Source organism: Nematolebias whitei, chromosome 12, assembly GCF_014905685.2.
Source record: "Nematolebias whitei isolate Nwh7 chromosome 12, NemWhi1, whole genome shotgun sequence".
NCBI lineage: Eukaryota > Metazoa > Chordata > Actinopteri > Cyprinodontiformes > Rivulidae > Nematolebias > Nematolebias whitei.
The window spans coordinates 41,495,853-41,519,566 of record NC_056509.1 but is presented as its reverse complement, the minus strand read 5'-3'; the positions used below and the strand labels follow the sequence as shown (position 1 = coordinate 41,519,566).

The window sequence follows — 23,714 nt, the reverse complement described above, 5'->3', positions numbered from 1 at the left end:
AACATTTGTGTGCAGCGAGTAACTGGTTCTGATGAAACCAGTTAGAAGAAAATGGTTGTGAGATTTTATTTCCAGGGTGAGAGGGATCACCAGTGATCCTTCTTGTTCATCTCAAAGTCCTGGAATTGAACAGATCTTGGGATTGCAGTCGATCTCAGCAGAACTGATGGCCCAAGACCCAACTAAGGCCTCCATGTGAAATTTAAGTTTTGAGTAACAGCACCGCGCCGGGGGGGGACGGATATGAATTTATTTTATTAAGCAGGCTTGTTAGATAAAACATATGCAAATTTAAGACAAACTCTACTTTAAACAGTGTTTAATGAGGTATTAGGCTGCTGCATGGCCTCATTTAAATTTCTGAAGTCCTGTAAAATCAGTTCAGTTGAACAATCACAACTGTTCCCAAAACAATTATCACCATAGAATCACAATAATATTAAAAAATTAATCTTATATATGATAATATTTCTAATATGTAATAACGTAAATTGCCATTCTTGCATTTTCAGAAGTGCTATAGATTTTTATTTTAAAAATCAATGTGCCAAGATTACTCGTGTTTTATGACTTTTTTAGCCGTACAATCACAGAATTAGACGGTTTAACCGAAAACACCAAATGGTTCTGGTTTGGCACTTGAGAAAAAAAAAGATTTCACAACAGGTAGTTAAATATATGAATAAATAAAATATCCGCAACATAAATAAAAAAAAAACTACACGAGTGAAAAGAAAAATAATTTCTGGTGTGTATTTTTTGCCAAGTCAAAAATGATCTTTGCCCGTGTTGTTTCTGTAATCATAAGACAACATTTCTGTCTTCCTGTTGAAGTTATAAAAGAAAATAAAGAAACATTTGTTTTTGAGTTGGATGATCAGTGGTGTAGTGCAACACGATTCTAGAAAAGAAAGTTCTGAACGTGCTTCATCTATAAAAGGCATCACAGGCTCCATTATTAGTCTTCATACAGTTACCTAATCATTCATCTGTCATTTCTACTTATAAAAATCTAAAGAACATAATAAGCACAGGCAGGAATGAGCACTCAGGGACTTTTTGATAGACTTTAAGTGGCATCCTTATTGACCAAGTGACTCTTGAAGAACCGCTGGACTCTTTCCCACAGATCCAGCTGAGCCTCAGAGTGGGCTTTTGGCTCCCCACCAAACACCACATCCCTTCCCACCGCCGCATGAAACCCAGACGGACAATAAGGCATGTAGGGGACCTCCAGGAAGTGTCCGGCCTTTGGATAAGTGATCAGCTGAAACGATTCTTTGCCATGACTTCGGAGGATTTCAGCAGCCTGTTTGGCGAAAAAGACGCTGTTCCAGTTGCGGTCATCTTCGGAAGCGGCAAACAGGAACTGGCAGCTGGCACGTTCGACAGGGATCAGTGACGCCTTGTTCCTTTCCAACGTGGGGTCTGGTAAGACGTCGCGAATATCCACAAGCCCGGTCTCTGTGAATTTAAAATTCTTTAAGGCAGGTGAAAGCGGAGGAAATATGCGGTCCCTGTAGTGTAGAGGGATCACAGTGTTTGCGTTGCAGGCGTTGATGCAGACGGTTGCTGCGATCCCAGAAAAATAAGAGGCCATGGACAGAGCCAGAGCGCCACTGTGCGAGATGGATATGATGCCAATCCCAGAATCCTTCACCTGCACGGAAAAGTAATGTGTTAATAATATTGTACAGATTATTTTTTGTAAAAATATTTAAACCTGCTTGATCCTGAACAAATGGTACGTTCCATTTACCTCGGAAGTTGGAACTCGGGTCTGGGAATGACGTTGGAACCAACTTAACCGTGTTCCACTTTCAACCCAGAAAAACCAGTAGGAGCTCCTAATGGTTGCGCTCAGTGAGCAGGCTAACTACTCTTAGCAATAAAAGCCAATGCACCCAAACATTGCAGCAATACGTTTACTAATACTGGTTGAAAAGTACTATGTGCATGACTGGATTACTGAGATGAAAACTGACAAAAGTTCAATTAAAAACATTATTACTCCAAAATCTGTGATAGGATTTAGAGATTGAAGCAAGTCAGGCATCTCAGACTTTCTGAGTCAAAATTCTGACTTTGTGGGGTGTTCCAGTTGTTATTTGTACACTGGGAACTTCTGTACAATTGGAATGCAGCATAATATTTTGTTTCCAATGCAACTACTTCTTCTTTTTCTTATTTTGGCTGTTCCTTCTTCAGGGGTTGCTACAGCAAGTCATCCTCCATCTCACTCTGTGGAGGAGAGCATCCATTTGTCTTTTTCCTGGCAGCTGCATTTCTAACATCCTTCTACCAGTATACCCAGTCCCTCCTCTGGACATGTCAAAACCATCTCAGTCTGGCCTCTCTAATTTTATCTCCCAGTTGTTCAACCTGTGCAGTACCTCTGATGATCTCATTCCTAATCTTATCCAGCCTTGTCACTCCGAAGGAGAAACTCAACATCTTCATTTCTGCTACTTCCAGTTCTTTCTCTTGTCTTTTTGTCCACGTCTCTGTCTCCAGACCATACAACATAGCTGGACTCATTATGCTTTGTGAAGGAAAGTTTTACAAGGGAGTAGTGAGCAAACCATAGTACATACTAGTGTATATACAGTAGTATACAATACATAGTATATACATATACATATATAATACAGTAGTTCCTCGTTTATCGCGTAGGATCTGTACCCTGAAGCCCCGCAATAAGTGAAAAACTGCAAAGTAGGAATATTAGTACAAGTAGTATATATATATATATATATGTAGGCATTTTAAACCCTTCCCACACTTTTGCAATATTCTAAACTATGTTCCTAAACTCTAAATGCTCTAAAAGAGCACAGAATGTCAAGATTTCAGCTCCCTGCCTCCTTTCATGCGGCTCATCCATCCATCAGCCAGTTGTGTGTCATGTCCAGTCTTATTTTGAAAAACCGCAATAGAGCAAGTCTGCGATAAAGGAACTGCAAAGTAGAGAGGGACTACTGTATGTATATATCGTACATAGTGAAGTCCTTTGGATGAAGGACAAAATGTCTCCAAAAAAAACTGTCCAGATGACCTGCCTGAACTTTGTTGGATTATTTTACCTGGATTACTGAGCATGAACTTTTGAAGCTAGTGTATGGTTTGGAGACAGTGGACTCCTTTGTTAAGAAAGCAACAATCAATTGATTATTTAAATTGGATTATTTCAGCTTTGACTGGTGATCAGCCAATCTGACACTCGAAAATTCAATTTGTTCAGTTCATAATCTGGAAAATAAGCACGTTTTTTTATGAACGCACCTTTTACACTATATAGCACATATTAGCTGTGGAATGTTTTTATCAGCTAAAGGATACTCAGGACTTTATAAAACTGTCAAGTGTATAAAAATAACTTCACATAAAATACAAGAGGTAAACAAATGCAGCTAAATGAAAAGTGGATTCTCTACAGAGCTGTCTGCTGCTCATCGTCCTGCTCAGGCTGTTTTCCTTATTACGGTGTCATCTTTCACCTGAACAGGTGGCCTATTCAAGTCAAACTTCCTTTGTGGAACTTATGACGATCAAACTGTAAATTTACAAACAACTGATAAATTATAGTCTTTGTGGTTTGTCTGCTACCCTTCCAAACAGTATGTTGAACATTGGCACAGTTTAATTTCAACTCAAGTATTACACAAAACACAGTTGTTCTGGGGTATCCTCCATTTATATATCCATTTAAATGACAGGATTTAGGATTTCTTGACAAACTTTATAAAATACTATGAATGCGATGCAAAGAAATCGTCAGCAGATGGCAACAATGACACACTAAATACACATTTGGTTCTATACTTTTACCATTCGTATAACTTTTAAAACATAAACATTGTTTTTTCATAAACTATTAATGAGAGGAATAAAATATTATTAGCAACAAACCTCTGGCCGTTTTTTCAGATACGTCACAGCTTCTTCAAAGTACTCCAGATCCAAGTTTTGAGGGGTTTTAGGTAAACCCTTGTAACCATAATAAGCCAGTGCCAGAACCACATAACCTTTACTCGCCAGCAGGCTGGCTCTGGGTTCAGTAAGGCCTCCCCCTAAAGTGTACAAATCAATGATTCCTGGAAACTGGCCTTCTCCTGAAGAAAACACACACGTCATGAATGAAAGTTAAACATATGTATCTCACTCAGACATCATTGTTTTCACAGCTAACCTGGTGGTGTGAAGAGGACTCCTCTTATTTTGCCCTCCTCCACAGGTATTCTCTTCATTCCCTCAGTCAGGTATCCTCTCTCGCTCGTTTCGGCTGCTAAGAGCTCACCGGTCTCCTCACTGACAGCCTCTAACTCAACCAGTGTAGGGCTGAGTACGTTCTTCTTCAGTAGCTTACTGTGTGGAGTGTCAGGCGCCATGGACCAGAACAAACCCATGGGCTCCACGCCAGTGTAACTTCCTCCCAGTGAGGCCAAACTGCTGACTTCCACCTGTCCCGTTTTATCTGCTTTGTACAGGGCAGACGCTTTGAAAGTGACCCCTCTGTCATCCACCAGTTTGGATCTCAGCTGCACGGTTTTGTTGGGAGCGAGGCCTTCGACTTTTATCTGCATGGTTTTATCAAACAGGGAACGAACACTGGGGAAAATCTTCAAGCGCACCTGCGAGGACGCCATTTTGTCAGTGGTTCACTTTGTTGTTGCTTTTTTTTTTTACGTCCTGCTGCTACGGCTACCTGTCAAGGCAAGAAAAAAAAATATGAATGGCGTTGATTTTACACACAAACATATCACCAATGTGCTCCTCTGTTAGAAAATGCCGTTGTTTGTCTTTCGGCTACTCCCTTGAGCAGGAGTCACCACGGCCTGCGAACTCTGACCCAACCACCGAGTTACTGCAGTCCAGTTGTTGTTTAAAATACTTTCTCCAATATGGACCCATCTAAAAAGTCTTTTCAGATTTGTTGTATACGAGCTGTACAACCATAATAAAGATGATTCGGTTCTGTTCTAATAATCAGAGTAAGTTTTAAGTAATTAAATAAAAATTAAAACAACATTGTTGATGTATTCTTTATACCCTTAATTATCCCATGTGCATTTGTAACGGTTTAAATAAATTAATTCATTCAACCTTTATTTATACAGGTTAATCCCACTGAGAATGTGGTAATAGCTGAGAGTCATCCTCAGCGCATACATAAGTGCTACCTTAATGCGCGAGATCCATTTTAAAAACTTTGCCATTAACCATTAAAGCCAACTATGTCTGTTAGCAAAATATCTTGTGAACTATATTAATGAAATTAAGAAACTAACCACTAGTGTGTGTTTCTCTCTGTATATAATAATAATAATAATAAAAATAGAAAGTTTCTGGAGAAACTTTGACGGTGACTGCCTATTTATTATTAAATGAATAATATAAATACTAAATACTATTTAATATTAATAATTGTTAATTTATTAATTATTATTAAAATACTAATAATTAATACAACATAATAATATTCGCACCAAGAATTAGTATTAATATTAAATATTACTTATTAATATGAATAATAATTATATTAAAATAGATGATTATTAACATTAATAATTTATAAGTGATATTTATTATTATTATTACTAATTCATAATAGGTGATAATAGGTACTAATAGCTGCCTTCCATGCATTGCATAATGCACTGCCTTCCTTGCATGTTGAACCAAAATGGCTCCATATGTTACTCAGTTTCTGTGAAGAGTTTTCTAATATTCATTTCCTATGGGAAATTTGGCATCTATGTTAGCAAAATATGTCGCCATGGTAACTGCGAATGCCAATAAAAGTAATTGCACACTTCCCTGAGCCGGGTCGTTGTTTTGATATAACTTTTGTGGGGGTCCACATTATGGTTCGGGCCACATTAAAGTTGAAAAAGATACGCTTTTTAGGTGTAGAAGAATACAGTGGGGAGAACAAGTATTTGATACACTGTTGATTTTTCAGGTTTTCCCACTTGCAAAGCTTGTAGATGACTGTAATTTTTATCATAGGTACTCTTCAACTGTGAGTGATGGAATCTAAAACAAAAATCCAGAAAAATACAATGTATGATTTTTAAATAATTAATTTCTGTTTTATTGTGTGAAATAAGTATTTGATACACCAGAAAAATGAAACTTAATATTTGGTACAGAAACCTTTGTTTGCAATTTCAGAGATCAGACGTTTCCTGTAGTTCTTGACCAGGTTTGCACACACTGCAGCAGGGATTTTGGCCCACTCCTCCATACAGATCTCCTCCAGAGCCTTCAGGTTTCGGGGCTGTCGCTGGGCCACACGGACTTTAAGCTCCCTCCAAAGATTTTCTATGGGATTCAGGTCTGGAGACTGGCTAGGCCACTCCAGGACCTTAAGATGTTTCCTACGGAGCCACTCTTTAGTTGCCCTGGATGTGTGTTTTGGGTCGTTATCATGCTGGAAGACCCAGCCACGACCCATCTTCAGTGCTCTTACTGAGGGAAGGAGGTTGTTGGCCAAAATCTCACGATACATGGCCCCATCCATCCTTCCCACAATATGGTGCAGTCGTCCTGTCCCCTTTGCAGAAAAGCATCCCCAAAGAATGATGTTTCCACTGCCATGCTTCACGGTTGGGATGGTGTTCTTGGGGTTGTACTCATCATTCTTCTTCCTCCAAACATGACGAGTGGAGTTTAAACCAAAAAGTTATATTTTTGTCTCATCAGACCACATGACCTTCTCCCGTTCCTCCTCTGGATCATTCAGATGGTCATTTGCAAACTTCAGACGGGCTTTGACATGCGTTGGCTTGAGGAAGGGCACCTTGCGTGCACTGCAGGATTTTAATCCTTGACGGCGTAGAGTGCTACTGATTGTTTTCTTTGAGACTGTGGTCCCAGCTCTATTCAGGTCATTGACCAGGTCCTGCCGTGTAGTTCTGGGCTCATTCCTCACCTTCCTCAAGATCAATGATGCTCCACGAGGTGAGATCTTGCATGGCGCCCCAGACCGAGGGAGATTTTCCGTTATTTTGTATTTCTTCCATTTTCTAATAATTGCACCAACTGTTGTTGCCTTCTCACCAAGCTGCTTGCCTATTGTCCTGTAGCCCATCCCAGCCTTGTGCAGGTCTACTATTTTATCCCTGATGTCCTTACACAGCTCTCTGGTCTTGGGCATTGTGGAGATGATGGAGTCTGATTGATTGAGTGTGTGGACAGGTGTCTTTTATACAGGTCACGAGTCCAAACAGGTGCAGTTAATACAGGTAATGGGTGGAGAACAGGAGGGCTTCTTAAAGAAGATCTAACATGTCTGTGAGAGCCAAAATTCTTACTGGTTGATAGATGATCAAATACTTATTTCACACAATAAAACAGAAATTAATTATTTAAAAATCATACATTGTATTTTTCTGGATTTTTGTTTTAGATTCCATCACTCACAGTTGAAGAGTACCTATGATAAAAATTACAGTCATCTACAAGCTGTGCAAGTGGGAAAACCTGAAAAATCAACAGTGTATCAAATACTTGTTCTCCCCACTGTAAGTGGGCAGTCACCAACTAGTTCCTGGAGTTGGTGAAATATTGCGTCTTTGTTTGCAAATTACGTCGCCATGGTAACTCGAAATGCCAATAGAAGTAAAAGCACACATCACGGGGCCGAGCCAGTCGTTTTGATATAACTTTTGTGGGGGTAGACGCTGTGGTTCGGGCCGCATTAACGGAGATAGATATTTAGGCACTCTTCCGAGGTGTAGAATAATAGGTGCCGGCCGTACCCAAATAAAGTGCTATGTGTTGTCATCATTGTATGTTCCCATACAAAGACGAAATTGGCTCTCTGCATTTAACCCATCACACCTGGGATACACCCAGGTGGAGCATGGGCAGCTATGTAAGCACCCGGGGAGCATTTCGGGATTAGGTGTCCTGCTCAGAGACAACACTACATGTGGGAATGGCTGGGGATCAAACCTGGGACTTTCAGGACCCCATCTCAGCCCCACTATATAAACAGATGTACTCAGGTCTCTCTTGCAAATGAGTCTCCGAGGTTCAATGGGACTAACCTGTATAAATAAAGGTTGAATGAATGTCCTGATGCACGCTCAACAATCCAGGTAGAAAAATCCAAGTGTCTTTTTTTAGACAGTACTGTATATGCACATTTTTATAGATAATGAGCAGAAACCTGGTGGCAGCAGAGCAACACATTGATCTAGATGTTCGTTAAACTGTAGTAAAATGGCTGTTTGTTCCATGTAGTTTGCATAGAAAGCAAACTATGTAAACATTGTATTTAGCATTGAAAAGTAAAAATCTAAATCTAAGGGCATGCAGCGCAATCAACATATCTGTTCAGGCCATGAATATCACTGATGCTCAGTGCTTAAAAATAACTTCTGCACATTTAAAAGGTTTTAGGACAAGTGGGTAAAAGGTCACGAAGCACACCATTGTTGCAGACACAAGAAGAAGCCAACTCGAATACTAATATTTAGGACCTAGCTAACTATCTTCGTATGAGTTTGACTGGGTTTACTGCGTTTAGTTTACACAAATATGCAACAACATTTCGGACACTGAATCAATCCTATAACTAAAATACTATCGTCAACTCAAGCATAGTACAATAATATTGGAAGAGTTTGTGTAAAAAGCGACTCTACCTGCCACGAAAAGCAGCAGTGGTGAAACCTCTATGGCGCTGACCGAAACAACTAGACGCAACCATTTATCTATCCTCGAGGGGTGCTTAGATATTTAGATTCCGCCTACCTTTATTGCTTTTGCCCCACAAAATATATATTTTCTTTGGCGCACGAGTAACTTAAATAAATTTTTTAATTATCTGCTTCAACAACAGAAAAGAGACAATTTAATATTAAAACATTGGACAACATGCATACAAATACACCCCTTTTAATGTAATCGTCCATATTTTGGAATTTCACATTCTCACCAACAGCGTTTGAATTATTATTTTTTTCTAAAATACAACACATTTCATTTTTCTTGTCCTTCTTTTAATACAGTATATTATATTTAAATATATATATATATATTGATATATTTTTGTCCAAACAGGATCATGGAAATATTCACGAAATAACCACTAGGTGTCGACGTTAGAACATGCCCTGTTTTCCCCTTGATTAAGTTTTTATCTACATTAAATAACCTGATAGTGGAGCAAAACCAAGTCTTATCATTGTAAACTTTAAAAAAGCAAAAACAATAAATGATAAGGAAACTAATTTACAAAATATGTTGGAGCAAATGACCTGATTACAGATGCTGCCTGGACCATCTTACTTTTTTCAGTTATTATAAGAACAGGAGCTCCTGTTTGGTTCATGCAGACTTGGTGTCTGTTAAGAGGTTCTTTACTGGACCTGATAAGTCAGGGTGTTAAGCCTGAGCTTAATCCCATTAGCCACTTGCTGGGATCTAAAAGCTGCTGTGATGAGGAAGATGGGGATGAATAATGGCGTTTTTTATTGTCAAACCCGAGAAAATACAACAAAACAAGTGGAGGACAGGGCACAAAAATAAGATTAATAAAAAAATGTAAAGGACTGAACAAAAGCAACAAACTTGCACACACATAATTCAAACAATGTATGGTACTATGTGCTTTTATTTACAATCATATTTATATCACATTTATTTTGCCCTTTGTGTTTAAAACTACTCATAAGATTTAATGTGCATTGCACCTTGTGATAATGTACTTTCTCGACCATAAACAAAATACTGTAGAAGAAATGAGAAAAACACAGAAGCACAAAATGTGGCCTGTAACTATTTGTGCATAGATCATCTACTTTTATGCAACTCAAGTAAAATGTATTCAAAATCGAAAATGTGGGATGTAATTTTTGTTGTTGGCAAAAAAATTCATACAAAATTTTTTGTATGAATTTTTTTTTTCTTTGTTTATCACAAAAAAAAAACATTAGCTTTGTATATCTAATAACATGTAAAACTCTTTTTGTTGAACATGAAGTTGTGGACGCATCAAACATAAAATATTTGCGTGCAAACACATTTGACGCATCAATTCTGAATGAATTTTTTTATTTTTTGTTGATAAGATACTCTTGATTCTTTTGTCTCCGAACTGACTCTCGTACTTTTATTTTGAAGTAAAACTATCTGCGGTCGGGTGTGTTCCTTTAATTCACCGGGGTATGACTCGGCTAAAAGTGATGGCTAGAGACAAAGCAGGAGTTTCCCTCTTTATTTGAAAAAAAACTGTACAGAACATGAATTTATACACATAATTTTGCATTTAAAAAAACTTGTATGTTTATAACTATTATATAATTGAAGTCTGAGCAGGACATCCGATTGTCGTAGTGGATTCGCCGCCTGAAATAGAGTGCAAACTCCGCTTTGCCAACGCACCGTTTTGTCAACCGGTGCATAAATGATGTAGCGCCGTTGTCTTGACACGATTGAGCTCCGCCCATTTTGAGGGGTAGCCATGGAGACCGCGCGAGAGCCAGGCAGCCCTGTAGAGTTCTCAGAGCGAGTGTTTCCGCTTACCTAAAATAAAGAGCTGGCAGCGGCGAGTCGCGGACGAGGAGTGACGGAGCAGGGCTGACGGAGCTCGACGACGGAAACCTAATACATTCCAGCTATTTTTCACATCTAGCTTTGGGTGTCGTCTCTCAAGCTGCCGTTAATGCCTCGAATGTAAACCGAGCAGAGAGGAGGGTTCGCTGGTAAACCTTTACGTTGGTGAGTCTTTTTTTTTTTTTTTTTTCGCAAGCTAAGCACTCATAAGCCAATACTGAATGTCCCACTGCGTCTTATTGTCTTTGTTTATTTGTATTGATTGATAAACAACTAGTTAAGGAGAACACGGAGTTGTCGTTGTTGTTTCTCAACTAAAGAACCGGAAACCGCTAGCCGTGGACTCTCTTGCTAACGTTGTTAAAAACTGGACAAACGTACTTTACTTCCCCTCCGAACTTTGTAGTGTGTACGTTTTACTCAGTTGGGAACTTCCCGACGACCTTTACGACTTGTCTGGTGACAAAATGAAAACGTTTCGAGTAGCTGTTGCCCTTTGTAACAGCTGTATTGTTGTACCGGGTCACATGAACAACAAAGGTACGAGGAAGTCAGAGGAGGATATAACTAACAGAGATTCTGTGATAAGCCCAGCTCTTAGGGTTTTGATGTACTTTGTACATTTGACCATGTTGAGTTTGTCTCTGTTTTTATCAGACTGTGTGTGAGTGTGCTGTGGCAGCCCACCACTCTTTGTTTAAATAGCTCGCAGTGATGTTGCACGTGTCAAAGCGTGTGACTGCTTTAGGACGGCCGGAAAACCTTTTCACCACGTCTGATCCCGTTTATTATTGAGTTTTTGAGACTCTTGTTTCTCAGACGGCCTCACAACAGAAGTTCTGAGTTGTTTCCGGTTTGCAGGCTTTGGTAAGATGGGACATTTGTTGTTGCAGAAGATGTGGAAGTCCAGATGTGGACTGTTTACATTGGAGGACTAAGCCAGTGTCCAGGGCCTGTGTTCCTCCAACAAATACACTTTTTATTTGCTGTACTTATGTATACTACCACGCTGTGAACTTTGGGGTAATAATATTCAAATATATACTGAACTATATATGAAATGGGACACTTGTGGTGAGCTAACAATGACTAACTACTTACTGGTAGTCATAAACCACTCATTGTTTTCTCTTTATCATCAGCCACTTTTCTGTAGAAATCCACTTCAGTAACTTTCAGGAAGGGTTAAAGAGCTAGCATTTCTTAAAGGAATGCATATTGCTCACTGCCTTATGAGAAGAGACATCGAAATAGCTGTTTTGGTCAAACCTGGCAACTATCTTGAATCAGGTTGACTCAAGAAGTTAAATATTTGCAGATGCACATCCAGTGATTACTTTATGAGAGTTTTACTTAAATCTGTCCTGTTGATCATGTATTTAGCTAAAAACAACAAACTATGTTGACTTCCACAGGAACGTCCAAACTTTTAGGAAAAAATATTACCCAATGTGTAGTGTTCAAAGTACATGTTGGGGGTGATGCTCACCTTCCTCCACACCAAGTTTGAGCACAGTATCTCTATAATGTCTTGAGTTATAGTTATTATTTTGTGCTTTCAGGTCAGTCACAATGGTGACAATCTTAAATTGGACTGACTCCGACGATTGTTTTGTGAAACCAACAAAGTTGACTCGAGTAGTTAATGGCAACATTCTAAAAACAAATCTCGTGCAGTCACTTAGTGGTCAGAGTATGTGTACGGTATGAGTAGTTCTGTTTACACGCGCAAAATTCTTTGACCGGATTGAAATGTTTTCAGATGAAATAATTTCTGCATCATTTACATGGGCACAGTCTGTTCGTGGCGAGCGTTTGCATGCAGTGGGCTTTGTTCTGAACAGAAGTACTGATGCGCAGAGTTAAAAAAAAAAACACAGAAGAAGAAGTTCTACTTCTGTTCTACTTCCGGGATGAACGCAAACAAACCTGAGCGCTCAAAATGGACCCGCGACAGGTTTTAATGACGGTGGAGACGTTTCTTCACTCCCTGATTGAGCTACAGGTGATACAGATCATTTTGAGCTCTTTCAATTTTTTTTAGTAAAAATGTTGTCGCTCAACGACCAGTTTTGTTTCCCCGACATGCTAATATTATTAGCATTAGCCAGGCGGAAATTACATAGGTCGCACATGCGCAGTCAGGTCAGCTTTTCACGATCGAGACAAAAAGAACAGATTAAGCGTTTGCCTACACACCGTTCGGATTATGAATCGGCATAAACCACCCGTCTCATTCTGATCACAAATTCTTTTGGATCGAGCAGAATCAAGAAAGAAATAATCCGAATGGGGCGTTTACGTGATGCATTTTTATCCCGAATGGCCGTTTAATCCGATTACTTATGTCCATTTAAACATAGTAGTGTTGTAGTCAAGACCACCTAACCCAAGACCAGAGTGTACTCAAGACTTGTGGGGTCTGAGACCAAGTCGAGACCAAGACCTCAAGTCTTGGAGCTCAATCTTTTCACAGATTATCTGTTTTATACCAAACTGTCACGACATAGTGACAGTTTTATCAAATATGTTAAAAAACGTATGTAATTTTTATAAAAGTTACATACTTCCACTTTGTTTGCTTTTGCATTTTATAAACTTTCAAAGCTACATGACAAAGAAATCAGACATTCAGTGGTTTTTGCACAATAATTTTCATGTCATGTGACCCACTGACACAAAACGTATGTTAAACTACTCTACTAAACCTGACAGACCAGGCACCCTTATTTATTTCTCATTTTAAAGCATTTTTCTAAATTTACATAATTTATTTGTTCTAAAATCATGGTTTTCGCTCAATAACTAATTAGAAAATGCTTTAAAATGAGAAATAAATGACAGTGTCTTCTTGTGTGTCAGGTCTAAGAGTAGTTCAACATTAGTTTTGTGTCAGTGGGTCAAATGATGTAAAATGTATAAATTTTTGTTTCTAAAGAGTGTTTGGTTCGGTAATTTGTTGACGGTCCCTAAACGAACCATTACGTCTCGAAGGAGGGCAGACTGAGCTCGGCTGACCGACATCAGACTGCCTGCTTCGGATCGAACGAGAGGAACACACGGAGCTCGAATGTCCAACGTAGAACTAACTTCACCGTGGTAGAGAAACAAGGTTCCAGCATAGCACAAACAGTTCAGAAACAATTTGAAATGAAAAAAACCAACAACTATATATTAAATGATTGAGTCGTGTTTTAGACTGCTTATTATGCTTACAATGAGTCACGTTATCACTTGGATTTGAATCGGTACATTTAGCATCCCATAAAATCAAGGATGTTAAATAAACTGGTCAATATTCTGGCAATTTAGTGATATTTCCACAGTTGTGGTCTTGACTGGTCTGGAAATAAAATCCCGAGTCCTCATTGTCTGAGACAAGACCGAGACCATCAAAACATGGTCTTGAGACCGGTCTCAAGACCGGTCTTGAGTACTACAACACTAAACATAGCTAGTGTCAGATACTGCTGCACCAGATTTTATGTAAATGTCTATAAAACCAGCTGAGTTTAAGCACTGTTGTGTTTGCTAATGTTGCTTAGCTGTGATGGCTGTCTCACATAGGATTGACTCCAAAAGTTTATGTACCGTGCACTAATGACCCGAAGATGTGCTTGTCAAGCACATTTTCTCCTCATGGGTGTGTCATGTTTTCTTACCTAATCTTGCTTTTCTCTTTTTTTTTGTTGTTGTTTTTTTTTTAAACATGTTTTTGTGCTTTTCCCTTTCTGTCTTTTACTGTCCCCTTTTTGATATGTCCTTGCAACAGTACAGGGGGATGCTGAGTAGCTGTGGGACTTAACAGTACATAATACTTGACAACAAAGAGTCTTTTCTCCGCTGCCATGCAGAGTCTTGTCTCTGGGCTCCCTCCACAGGCCTCCAGCACCTTCCACCAGCAGCAGAAGCACAGGGACCTACTGGGTGGAAATCTCTCGGCTGTTTGGCACACTGAGTGCTCTCTGTTCCCGGACACATGCCTGCACTGCTGCTCTGCTTGGCTCCTTTTGCATTCCAGGAGCCTCGGGCAGCTGAAAAACTGCAGTAGCAGCCTGCTGGCTGGCTGCTTGACTAGCTGGCTTCTGAAGCAGAGAGTTGCTTTTTTTTTTTTTTTCTTAAGTGAGAGAGTAAAGACAACATATTGAAGTTAGCACCTGCACACTTTAATTTGATGTGTCAGGCTCAACATTGCTGTCAGCATCTGACAAGAAAATCACAGTTGCGGGTTAGGTTGACATCCAAACTTGAAGTGTTGCTTTCATTGTTAAACTGCCTTCTGCATTATTTCATTCATTTAAGGAACATAATGGCAGCACATCATAATTTAATTTAAAAAAAAAAAAAATCCCCAGAAGCTCTAAAACATCTTGTAAAGGCAAAGTGAATGCTGCATAGATTCTTCAGCACAGACGCTAGCTAATGACTTTGTCCTTTCTCAAGCCTTCTTGCATGAACGCAATTAAACCAACTGCTTAAGTTTTCACTTTTCAGAGATTTGTCTGGTCAATACTGTGTCCTCAGCCTTTCTTTTCTTCTCAGGAACTCAGTCGTTCAGTCATCTTAAGCAGTTTGCCACACTCAGCAAGAACACTTGTTTTGTTTATGGTTCTCATACATTTTGTCCAGAACACATTCTAAGATAGCAAATGGCTTTTTATAATTCAAACCTAGGCTTCCTTTGTACTTTGTGCCCAACACGGACAGTTGAGGAAGTATGGGTGGAATAAATGGCTGCCTCAGGTCTCCTGCATGTGCTTTGACTAGCTGCTTTTTGGCTGAATACAATACCCAAACTGTCCTGCCAAAACTGACTTGCGTCACTCTCTTCCCACCTGTGTGCACCACATGCAGGTACGCCTCTTTAATCTGCTATCGGGGACTTAAAAGATGGCTTGCAACGGGGGTTGCTGCATGTATATGTCTAATAAAAATGTTTGAATATATTGATTATTGGTCTATATAAATGTATTTCAGTGCAACACCTTGAATTACATTTACTGACCTGAATGACCAAGGAAACAAGTCTTCAAACTACAATAAGAAGAATAAATAATAACCACACACTGGATTCTCTAGGCGTCTATAAGGAGTAACGCCTGATTATGTGGTATTATGACTTTTTAAGATGGTTGAGTCTAGTTTATCACATTTTTAAAACAGTACAGAAGTAGTCCTTAATTATCTAGCTATTTAGGTGGATCTGTTTTTTCTTTTAGACGTAGACAAGAGTACGAGACATTACAGTTGGTATCAAATTTTCTTTTGCAGATGAGACGTTTCACCCATTCTTCCACCCTCAAGTGTAGCACATGCAAAAATGAGCTTGTGTTTATGTATGTATATGTTGTCTTATCATCAATACCAACTGTAGCAGGATCCGATCAGTACCCATAACTCCTGAGTTTTTGACGCAGGACTGAATGACAGTTGAACGTTTTTCCTCTTTCATCCAAAAAGTAGGTTTTGGCAGTGGTTTTATGAGCTCCATTGCCTTTTGGAATGATATCGGCCCCGTCACCTCCTCTTGAGAATATTTGTGCTTGGCAATCTTCAACTTGCCTAAAATCTGATCATTCAAAATATATCATTCATTTCAGTTATTGTTTATTTAGATAGAGACCAGTTCTTAATTATTACCAAATATCAGCTACTATAACATTTATAGACTAAGCAAATTTGCAATGCACATCCCCAAATGGGCTATTGGCAACATGAAAAGAAGAGTTTAAAATGCAGATCATAAAATAAAATGTTAAGACGTTTGCATTAAAACAAATAACAACATCAACCAGAGTGTCAATTATGTCTTTACTCCAAGTCTGTTCATCCTTCAAAACTGCTTCCATCTTGCTTTAAAACGATGCCAGATGCATTAATTATAACAGTTAAAAAAAAAGAAGGTTTTGCTGATTCATGTTTTGCCCCTCTCCCTTTACGTCTTACCAACTCACCAGAAACAATATGTTCTGCTGTTACGTCAACTTGAAAGGTTTAAGTTAATAGTTCTTGTGCCAAAGTGAGGATCAGGGATTAAAGTGTAGAAGGGAAGAAGACTGAAAGATGCTGCCACTGGTGGACGGTGTTTACAGGGTGCATACGAGGGGTAATGGACTCGGTTACTGTTACATTTCTTGGTATTAGCAAACTGCTAAATAATAAAAAGCAGAAGTGGTCTTTTGTCAGACCTCAGTTTTTAAATTTCTGTAGCACTTTCACTCATTTCCTTTTTTTTTTACTGTGTTGCTTGTGGTTACGTAATCCTTGCTGAATGTTGACAGTAATCCGTGCTATCCACCCCCCCCCCCCCCCTTTCTCTATCCCTTCATCTCAATGTGGCCTGGACAGGTTAAGCCGTAGAGGACTCTCCCTGGTTGTGGAAGAGAAAAGATGTGCGATGGAATGGTAGCGTTTCCGCCGAGAGCCCTGTCCTCCTCTTCCTCCGCTGCCTCCTCTTTGGCCCACAGGCTGGCAGCCCCTGTGCTTCTCCTGTTCCTCCTGCTCCCTCATGGTCGCACATCAGGTAAATCGCAGAGGGACACACACTTTATTTCTCCTTGTCTATGCTCCTAGATGACACACACACAGAGTAAACTGTCGTTTTTACATCTCTTGTGAATTCAGTGAGGTTTATTCTTCCATGCGTTGCAAGTCTGTTAGATTAAATCTTCCTTTAGCCTTGGCTCTGTCAGGTTGTGCCTCTGAGCACCTGCTGAGATCTTAATCCTAGACTGGCTCCATTCACCGTCCTAATGTCACAACAGTTTTCTTTACTGCTGAGTAAAAAAGGACAGATTGTTGTCATAAGGTTTGATTCAAACGTGACATTTATCATCCTTTGAGGCCTTTTAACGCCATTAACTAACGATTATTGACCCTAAACAGCCCACAGATCAGGTTTTGTACACGAGCATTGGAACTTGAATTGAACCATTTCATTACAAGCATTACATTTTGTTTTTCTTTCTTATTTGGGGGAAAATTTAATTTATACATGAAAATTGGAGTGTCTTCCTCATAAATGCGTCATTTTTTTAAATTCTGAAGATTCTGTAGACATCCACGTGCACTTTCACTCATAGCCAGCTTGTGAATTGTGCCAGATGGCTTTAGAAGAGAAAGCGGTGTGAATCTGCATATAGGGTTGGTTTTTAAAGCCGCGAAATACCGTTGAGCCTTAATTGTTTTGTCTTTCTTTATTGGTATAAATGATTAGATAGATATGGTTGTGAGAAACCGCAACAGTTGGGCATTTAAAATAAGAGATGAGCTTGCGAGCAAGGTAGGTTTGGGGGGAGGCCACTGATCCGAAGTGCTTCATCTCTGTCTGTCTTATGCAACATGCATGATTCATGTGGAGGCCAAACGACTGATGTCCTGCTTACGTTGTGCGTTCAAATTCTCCCTTGATCCTGAGTGACATCAAAAATGTGTCCTCAAATCCCTGAACCACGTGGTGTTTTCTGTGCGGAAGTGCGTTTGAGTCCAAAGGTTATTTTTAGGTCTTGTATATGTAGTTTTCATTCATTTAGGCTCGTTTCATCCGACTGTACATTAAATAATTTAACTGTTGGTTTGTAAATGGGACTTCATTGACTAATTTGCTTATTTAAAGCCCAATTTTTTTTTATTAGGCTTAAAAAAACAAAATTTGTAAAGCAACTAAAAAGCAAAACTTCTAAAACCAATAGGAAGGCTAACAGTTGAGGTAGATTTTAGTACGCAAAATTAGATACGGCAATTTTAGTCTGCTAATATTTGTCACTGTCTGCCTGTGCATATTTTTTCAGTTACCAAGTAGGAAAACGATGCAGCTACAACCGGCTTAATGTAGCCCACAACTTGTTTATTTTTATATGGGAATTCTCTTAAAATGTTGTTTTTACATGTACAAGTTCTTCTAAGAGTTGTTAAATATACATTAATTTAAGGTAAGCAGTTATTGTTCTATTTTTGTCAATGAAAAATGCATATTGACCCAAAACGTGTTTTATATCAGCCATTGGCTGCGCTGATTGGTATCAGCCATTGAATAACACAAGTCAGCCTGTGTATAAAATATATTCTTATTTGCAATAAGTACTGATAAGCAGAAAACGTGCATATGTTTAATCCATATAATTTATTGGGTTAGAACTAGTGGATGTCTTGTGCACAGATTTCAATCAAACACCAGTGTTTCCCCTACCATTACACAAGTGGGGTGCCCCACCCCGTCAACAGAATTGAGCACCCCGCCTACCAAACTGAACTCCCCCTTCCCCGGCACTGACGTAGCACCAAGCTAGCGGCGCGCAATACAGGCGCTCTAGCTAAAAAGCTAAAGGCGCCTCTTACCTCATGCTGACCCACCCCCGCCCCTCAAAAACTGTTGTGCAAGCTGCACTCAGACATGTCTCCGTCTCTCCCGTCAACAAAAATCATGGCTGAGAAGAGCACCCCACCATGGCAAGTTAACTACGGGAAACACTGAACACTGTTGTAAAAAAACAAATAATTAGGGACTTGACTCCCATTTACACAGGGAGGTACGAAACTAACATTCACTGTAAGGCAACGGTCATTTATTAATAATTTAAATAACTAACTAATAAAGAATGTGTTGCTGCACATACAATGTGAAACTTGTTTCACAGTCAGACATATTATCATAAAGACAAGGGTTTAAAGCAATCATTTTTCTGGCCAGAACCTCTCTTCCGCCTGCTCATCATACATAATTTACATAGGTAATCCCTCGACATGTTCCATACATGGAGAATGCTGTAGAAATTTCATGAATATAAAATTTCATCATCAGTGACGGGCCTGTTCCAGCCTCGTATAAATAGCAGATGGCTGCATCAATTGAAATGGATATCTGGAAGTATTTACTGTACTTCATCTGCATATTCGTTCAAAAGCCAACACAAGAGACTAGACTGCAACACAGCCGCTATTTTTGGAGAAGAGATAAAAGACGATAACAAACTATTATATCAGTTATTCCAATTTGGTTTATTTAGCAGAGAAAGAAAATGCCTAGATGCCCCTGTTATGTTGGGTTTATGTTCTTACTGGAAATAAAATACAAAATTTTTTTTGTATCAGTTAGGAAGCAGTGACTCTCAGCGCCAAGATATTTAAGACCCAATCACATTCCAAGTTCCGTCTTTTTTTATTTGTCATTCAGCTGTTCGTTTTAAACAGATTACCAGCAGGTAATCTCGACGGCTGAGTTAGTCCAAATGGTCTTCTCAGATGTGCGTTTGTGATTACTGGTCATTATTACATTTATGCTCTGAATGGAGACATGCTTCCAAATATTGTTGTTGTTGTTGTTTTAAACAAACCATCCTGTTCAACAACAAACTACTAAACACTCTTTGGGTTGTATGTCTCCAAAAGAAAATATTCTCAGTTAGCAGGATTTTCAGAGTAGTTCATGTTTTTCTGAGCATATCTGACTTCTCACTTGTGTTGTCTGCTTAGTGTTCAGTTCCTAATATGGTGTAAATTCTTCACAGCATGTGTTATGTTTCTGAGGAAATAGGCCCAGACAATGAGTCAGAACTGGAAGGGAAAGATGGGGGGACTCGTAGCACCACCACAGGATCTGATCCCACAGCATGCTGTATTTTCCAACGGTGTTCCATCTGTGGAGGCAAAAAAGCAAAAAAAGGTTCAAATCATCGCTCTGTATCCAATTAAACAAATAAATGTTGCCCTCAAAACCCCATTGATCTGTGAAGTTTAAGCTAAAGCTGCACATGAAAGTGTGAGCAAGGAACAGAAATTTCCCACAAAAAAGCCTGCTGTGTTCTTTGGGTGGTGGTCACGTTAATGTATGGTCATGTGTGAGAACAGGAAATGGGATGGGGAGAAAAGCGTAGCAGGATTTATAAAAAAAAAAATAAAAAAAAGGCAGAGAGAACAAGGGAGGGAACAGACATGGCAGAGGCTGCCTATTCTTTGTGATTTATTTGTTTTTGACAGTGATTGTTGTGAAAGTTGACGGACTTTTTCTTTTCCACATTGAGGACGATTGCACAAACTGATTCTTTTGTTGAAATATAAATCAACGTGTAAAACCATCTGAAGGACATAAAGTTTTTGTCTCTTGAAAGCTGATGTCATGAACAAAACTTGACGGCTCTTTTTCTGTCTGTAATAACAGAGTCGGTGGCTAGCAGAGCGTCACTGCTCGGACCACAGAGGAAAATATCTGAGTGAGCCATGCCTTACATTTGGCATCTGCTATGTGTTTTTTTTTTCTTTCTGAACCAACACAACCGTGTGCAAATATTAAGAAAGTGTAGTGTGCAAATCTGACTGCACACTACTGGTTTTCAGCCATAGTAAAGTTAAGGTTGGGTTTACGATCAGTGCAAGCTGCAGGAGCGGGGAACAATGGCTCCTGTGCAGCTCACAGTTCAGAATAGGTCCCTGAAGTCCTGTTAGCAAGACGCTTTACATGTGGGCAGAAGTAAAGCGACACATTGACTTTGTGCTTTTTTGCTGAAATCGGAGAACAAAAAGTGCTTTGGAGCGTATTGGGAGGCCACAACAAGATACAGCTGCACTAGATCAGCAGTGTATTGAGTGTATTGTACAGGATGAAGCCCCTCTTTTCTATAACGTCTCTGTTCTACTTTTTCTTCTCTCTCTCTCAAAGGCCTAAGCCATTAGTCTGGCGATACTGGAGGCCATTAGGAGTAATATGGTCAAATTCATCAGCCTTGTGCTTTCATTACCTGTGTGTTTATCACCTGAACAATCGATCTCTACTCTCACCCCATGTCATTTAACAGCTTTCCCAACCAATCAAGCCCTAAAGGGAAACTTTAAACGGGCCACCAGACAAAGAAAAACATGCTGCAGTGCAGACAAGTGACTCGAAAACATTTAATTCACTTTAAAGTGTTGTCCAAATTGTTCTGGTACCAGAGAAGATCACAGATGGTCAGAATTATTATGACCACGACTTAGCATACCCACCCACACTAAGCTTTTCTTACAAAAGTATGTGATTTGGAGTTTTAACTCCTTTTTGATTATTGTCATTTTAGGAAACTGATTGTGTTTCGTTGTATTTTGTACACATTGTTTTAATTGCACTCTTGCCATTTGACAAATTGAATATGCGAGCCCTTTGCGGAAGACACCTGCTGTATAGTAAAGGTTAATGAATGTCAGATCAGGAAGTCGCACAGCTGTAAAACGACAGATACAAAATGAACCGATGGACAAATCTACCTTTGTGTTATAGCACATACGCTTCAAGCTTATTCAGTAGATGTGATGTCAAAATAGCTGCTATTTTATTCCCAAAAGGGGGGAATTGGGGAGAATGTCACTTTGTGTTGTTCAAAGCTTTGGTTCGAGGCCCTTTCCTCTGAAACTGAGAATTATTTTTTGAAGCATCATAAGACGTGGGGAGCAGAGAGACAAGTCTTAAATTGTTTTTCAGTGAAATGTGTGTGGTTGTCTGAAGCAGCAGGCAGTCATAATGATTTCCAAAGGGCCTCATCGAAGGGACCAGCCCACTGAGTAGAGGACATCTCAGAATAATGAGCTGCTAAATATATCCCCCCAGCCTCTTGTCTTTCGCTGCATTTCTCTCACTCATTTCCTTTTTTTTTTTGTAATCTTATTAGCAAATTTAGTAGGTATTAACTATCTGTGTGTTCATTATTTTTGTCTTTTTCTGTCTCTTTATGTTCTTTTTTTAGATTTGCATTAAGTTTTGTCCTTGAATATCTTACCTGGGTACAACTACCGTATTTTCCGCCGTAAACGTTGCACCATAAGTCGCATCAGTCCAAATATGTCTAATAACGTGTAAAAATCCATAAATATGTCGCTTCGCTATATACGTCGCATCTATTATGTGTCACCGCTGACACGTCGTGTTTGTTACGCATCACCGCTGACAACCCGGAAACGTGGGCTGGTGTTGTGCCAAAAATTGACTGGCTGACAAACAACGAGAGCGTGCACGGGAGGACTTTAACAAGAATTCAACAAGATTAACACTTAAAAACAATTATTTGTTTGCTCAAAATTATAGTAAGAGTGTGTCTCAATCTAACTTTTCCTTAATAAATGCACTTCACTAGTCAAATTAGCTGCATTTTGCCGGGGCAGTAGGGCTGGACAATAATTTGATATATGAATATGTCACAATATACTTTTATTCAGTAACGGTGATATGAGTTTTAAGCACATTTTCGATATGATTACGGAGTTTCACTGACGCATTTCTTTTTTTGTACTGAAGCGGCCACTTCAGTTTCAACCTGAACAGAAAAAAGTGCGACATGACTACGTAAGTGCGTGGTGGCGTAGATGTTACTCAGAGCTCGAGTCGAGTCCAGAAGGCGGTAGCAGGCTAGGCTAATCTCCAACGCGCGTTAAGTTTTCGCCTCAAACTGAGTGCCCATGATCATCAGAACGTGACTGAACAAGGTTTCACAAGCGAAGAGAAAGCAGATGACATAATTGATGAGAGGAACGACTAATTTGGCGGTGTGGACGTGGTTCGGCTATTTAAGATCCAATAAACTGCAGGTTTCAGTCAGTGTGCTGCAAAATGTGCCGGAGAGTCGTTCCAACTAGCGTTGGGAACACATCGAACTTGTTCCACTTAATAGAATATGCTGAGAGTCAGAAGATGACGCACAATAAAAGTTTGAGACAACGTGTCCCTGAAACTCCCCCAGCTGTATCAAAAGAGAAACCCACGCAGCAAACGCAGATGTTTGCTGCGTGTGTTAGGTTATGTTGTTGTTTAAAGTTAAAACTATTAATATTGACAAAGTTGAGTTTTATGTTTATTTGACAGTGATTTCAAATTTCTTTGAAGGCTAAATACAAATAAAAGATGAGCATTAATTTGTTTGTACAGTTTTTCTGAGGCTTTTATATCGTTTATATCAATATCGGAATTATAACGTTATCGACTGAAATTAAGAAATGTATCGTGATCAAAGTTTTGGCCATATCGTCCAGCCCTACGGGGCGGCGCAGCAAAATGAAGCTGATTGGAGGGTCGTTCCAGGCAAACAATGGCAAGCCGATTGTGTCATTAATAGCCACTTTTATCTATTACACCATACAACGGCATGCCATACTGCTTGACTGCCATCTAGCTGCTGAAAATGGTAATG

At 39.4% G+C, this 23,714-nt stretch overlaps 2 protein-coding genes across 2 annotated transcripts in view; one reads left to right on the top strand and one right to left on the bottom strand.

Moving 5' to 3' along the window:
- Positions 1-996: 996 nt before the first annotated feature.
- On the bottom strand, positions 997-8,674 carry acot20 (acyl-CoA thioesterase 20). The gene is made up of 4 exons (XM_037685595.1): positions 8,655-8,674; positions 4,190-4,705; positions 3,910-4,112; positions 997-1,660 (listed from the first exon to the last, which is right to left on the bottom strand). The coding sequence occupies exons 2-4, from the start codon at positions 4,644-4,646 to the stop codon at positions 1,070-1,072; spliced, it is 1,251 nt and encodes a 416-aa protein (XP_037541523.1). The 5' UTR covers positions 4,647-4,705; positions 8,655-8,674; the 3' UTR covers positions 997-1,069.
- Positions 8,675-10,504: 1,830 nt separating this feature from the next.
- Positions 10,505-23,714, top strand: part of susd6 (sushi domain containing 6) — a 31,112-nt gene continuing 17,902 nt past the window's right edge. Inside the window, exons 1-2 of the mRNA XM_037685920.1 lie at positions 10,505-10,731; positions 16,915-17,089. Of these exons, the coding sequence (XP_037541848.1) occupies positions 16,957-17,089 (133 nt within the window). The 5' untranslated portion in view covers positions 10,505-10,731; positions 16,915-16,956. The remainder of the gene's footprint in view (positions 10,732-16,914; positions 17,090-23,714) is intronic.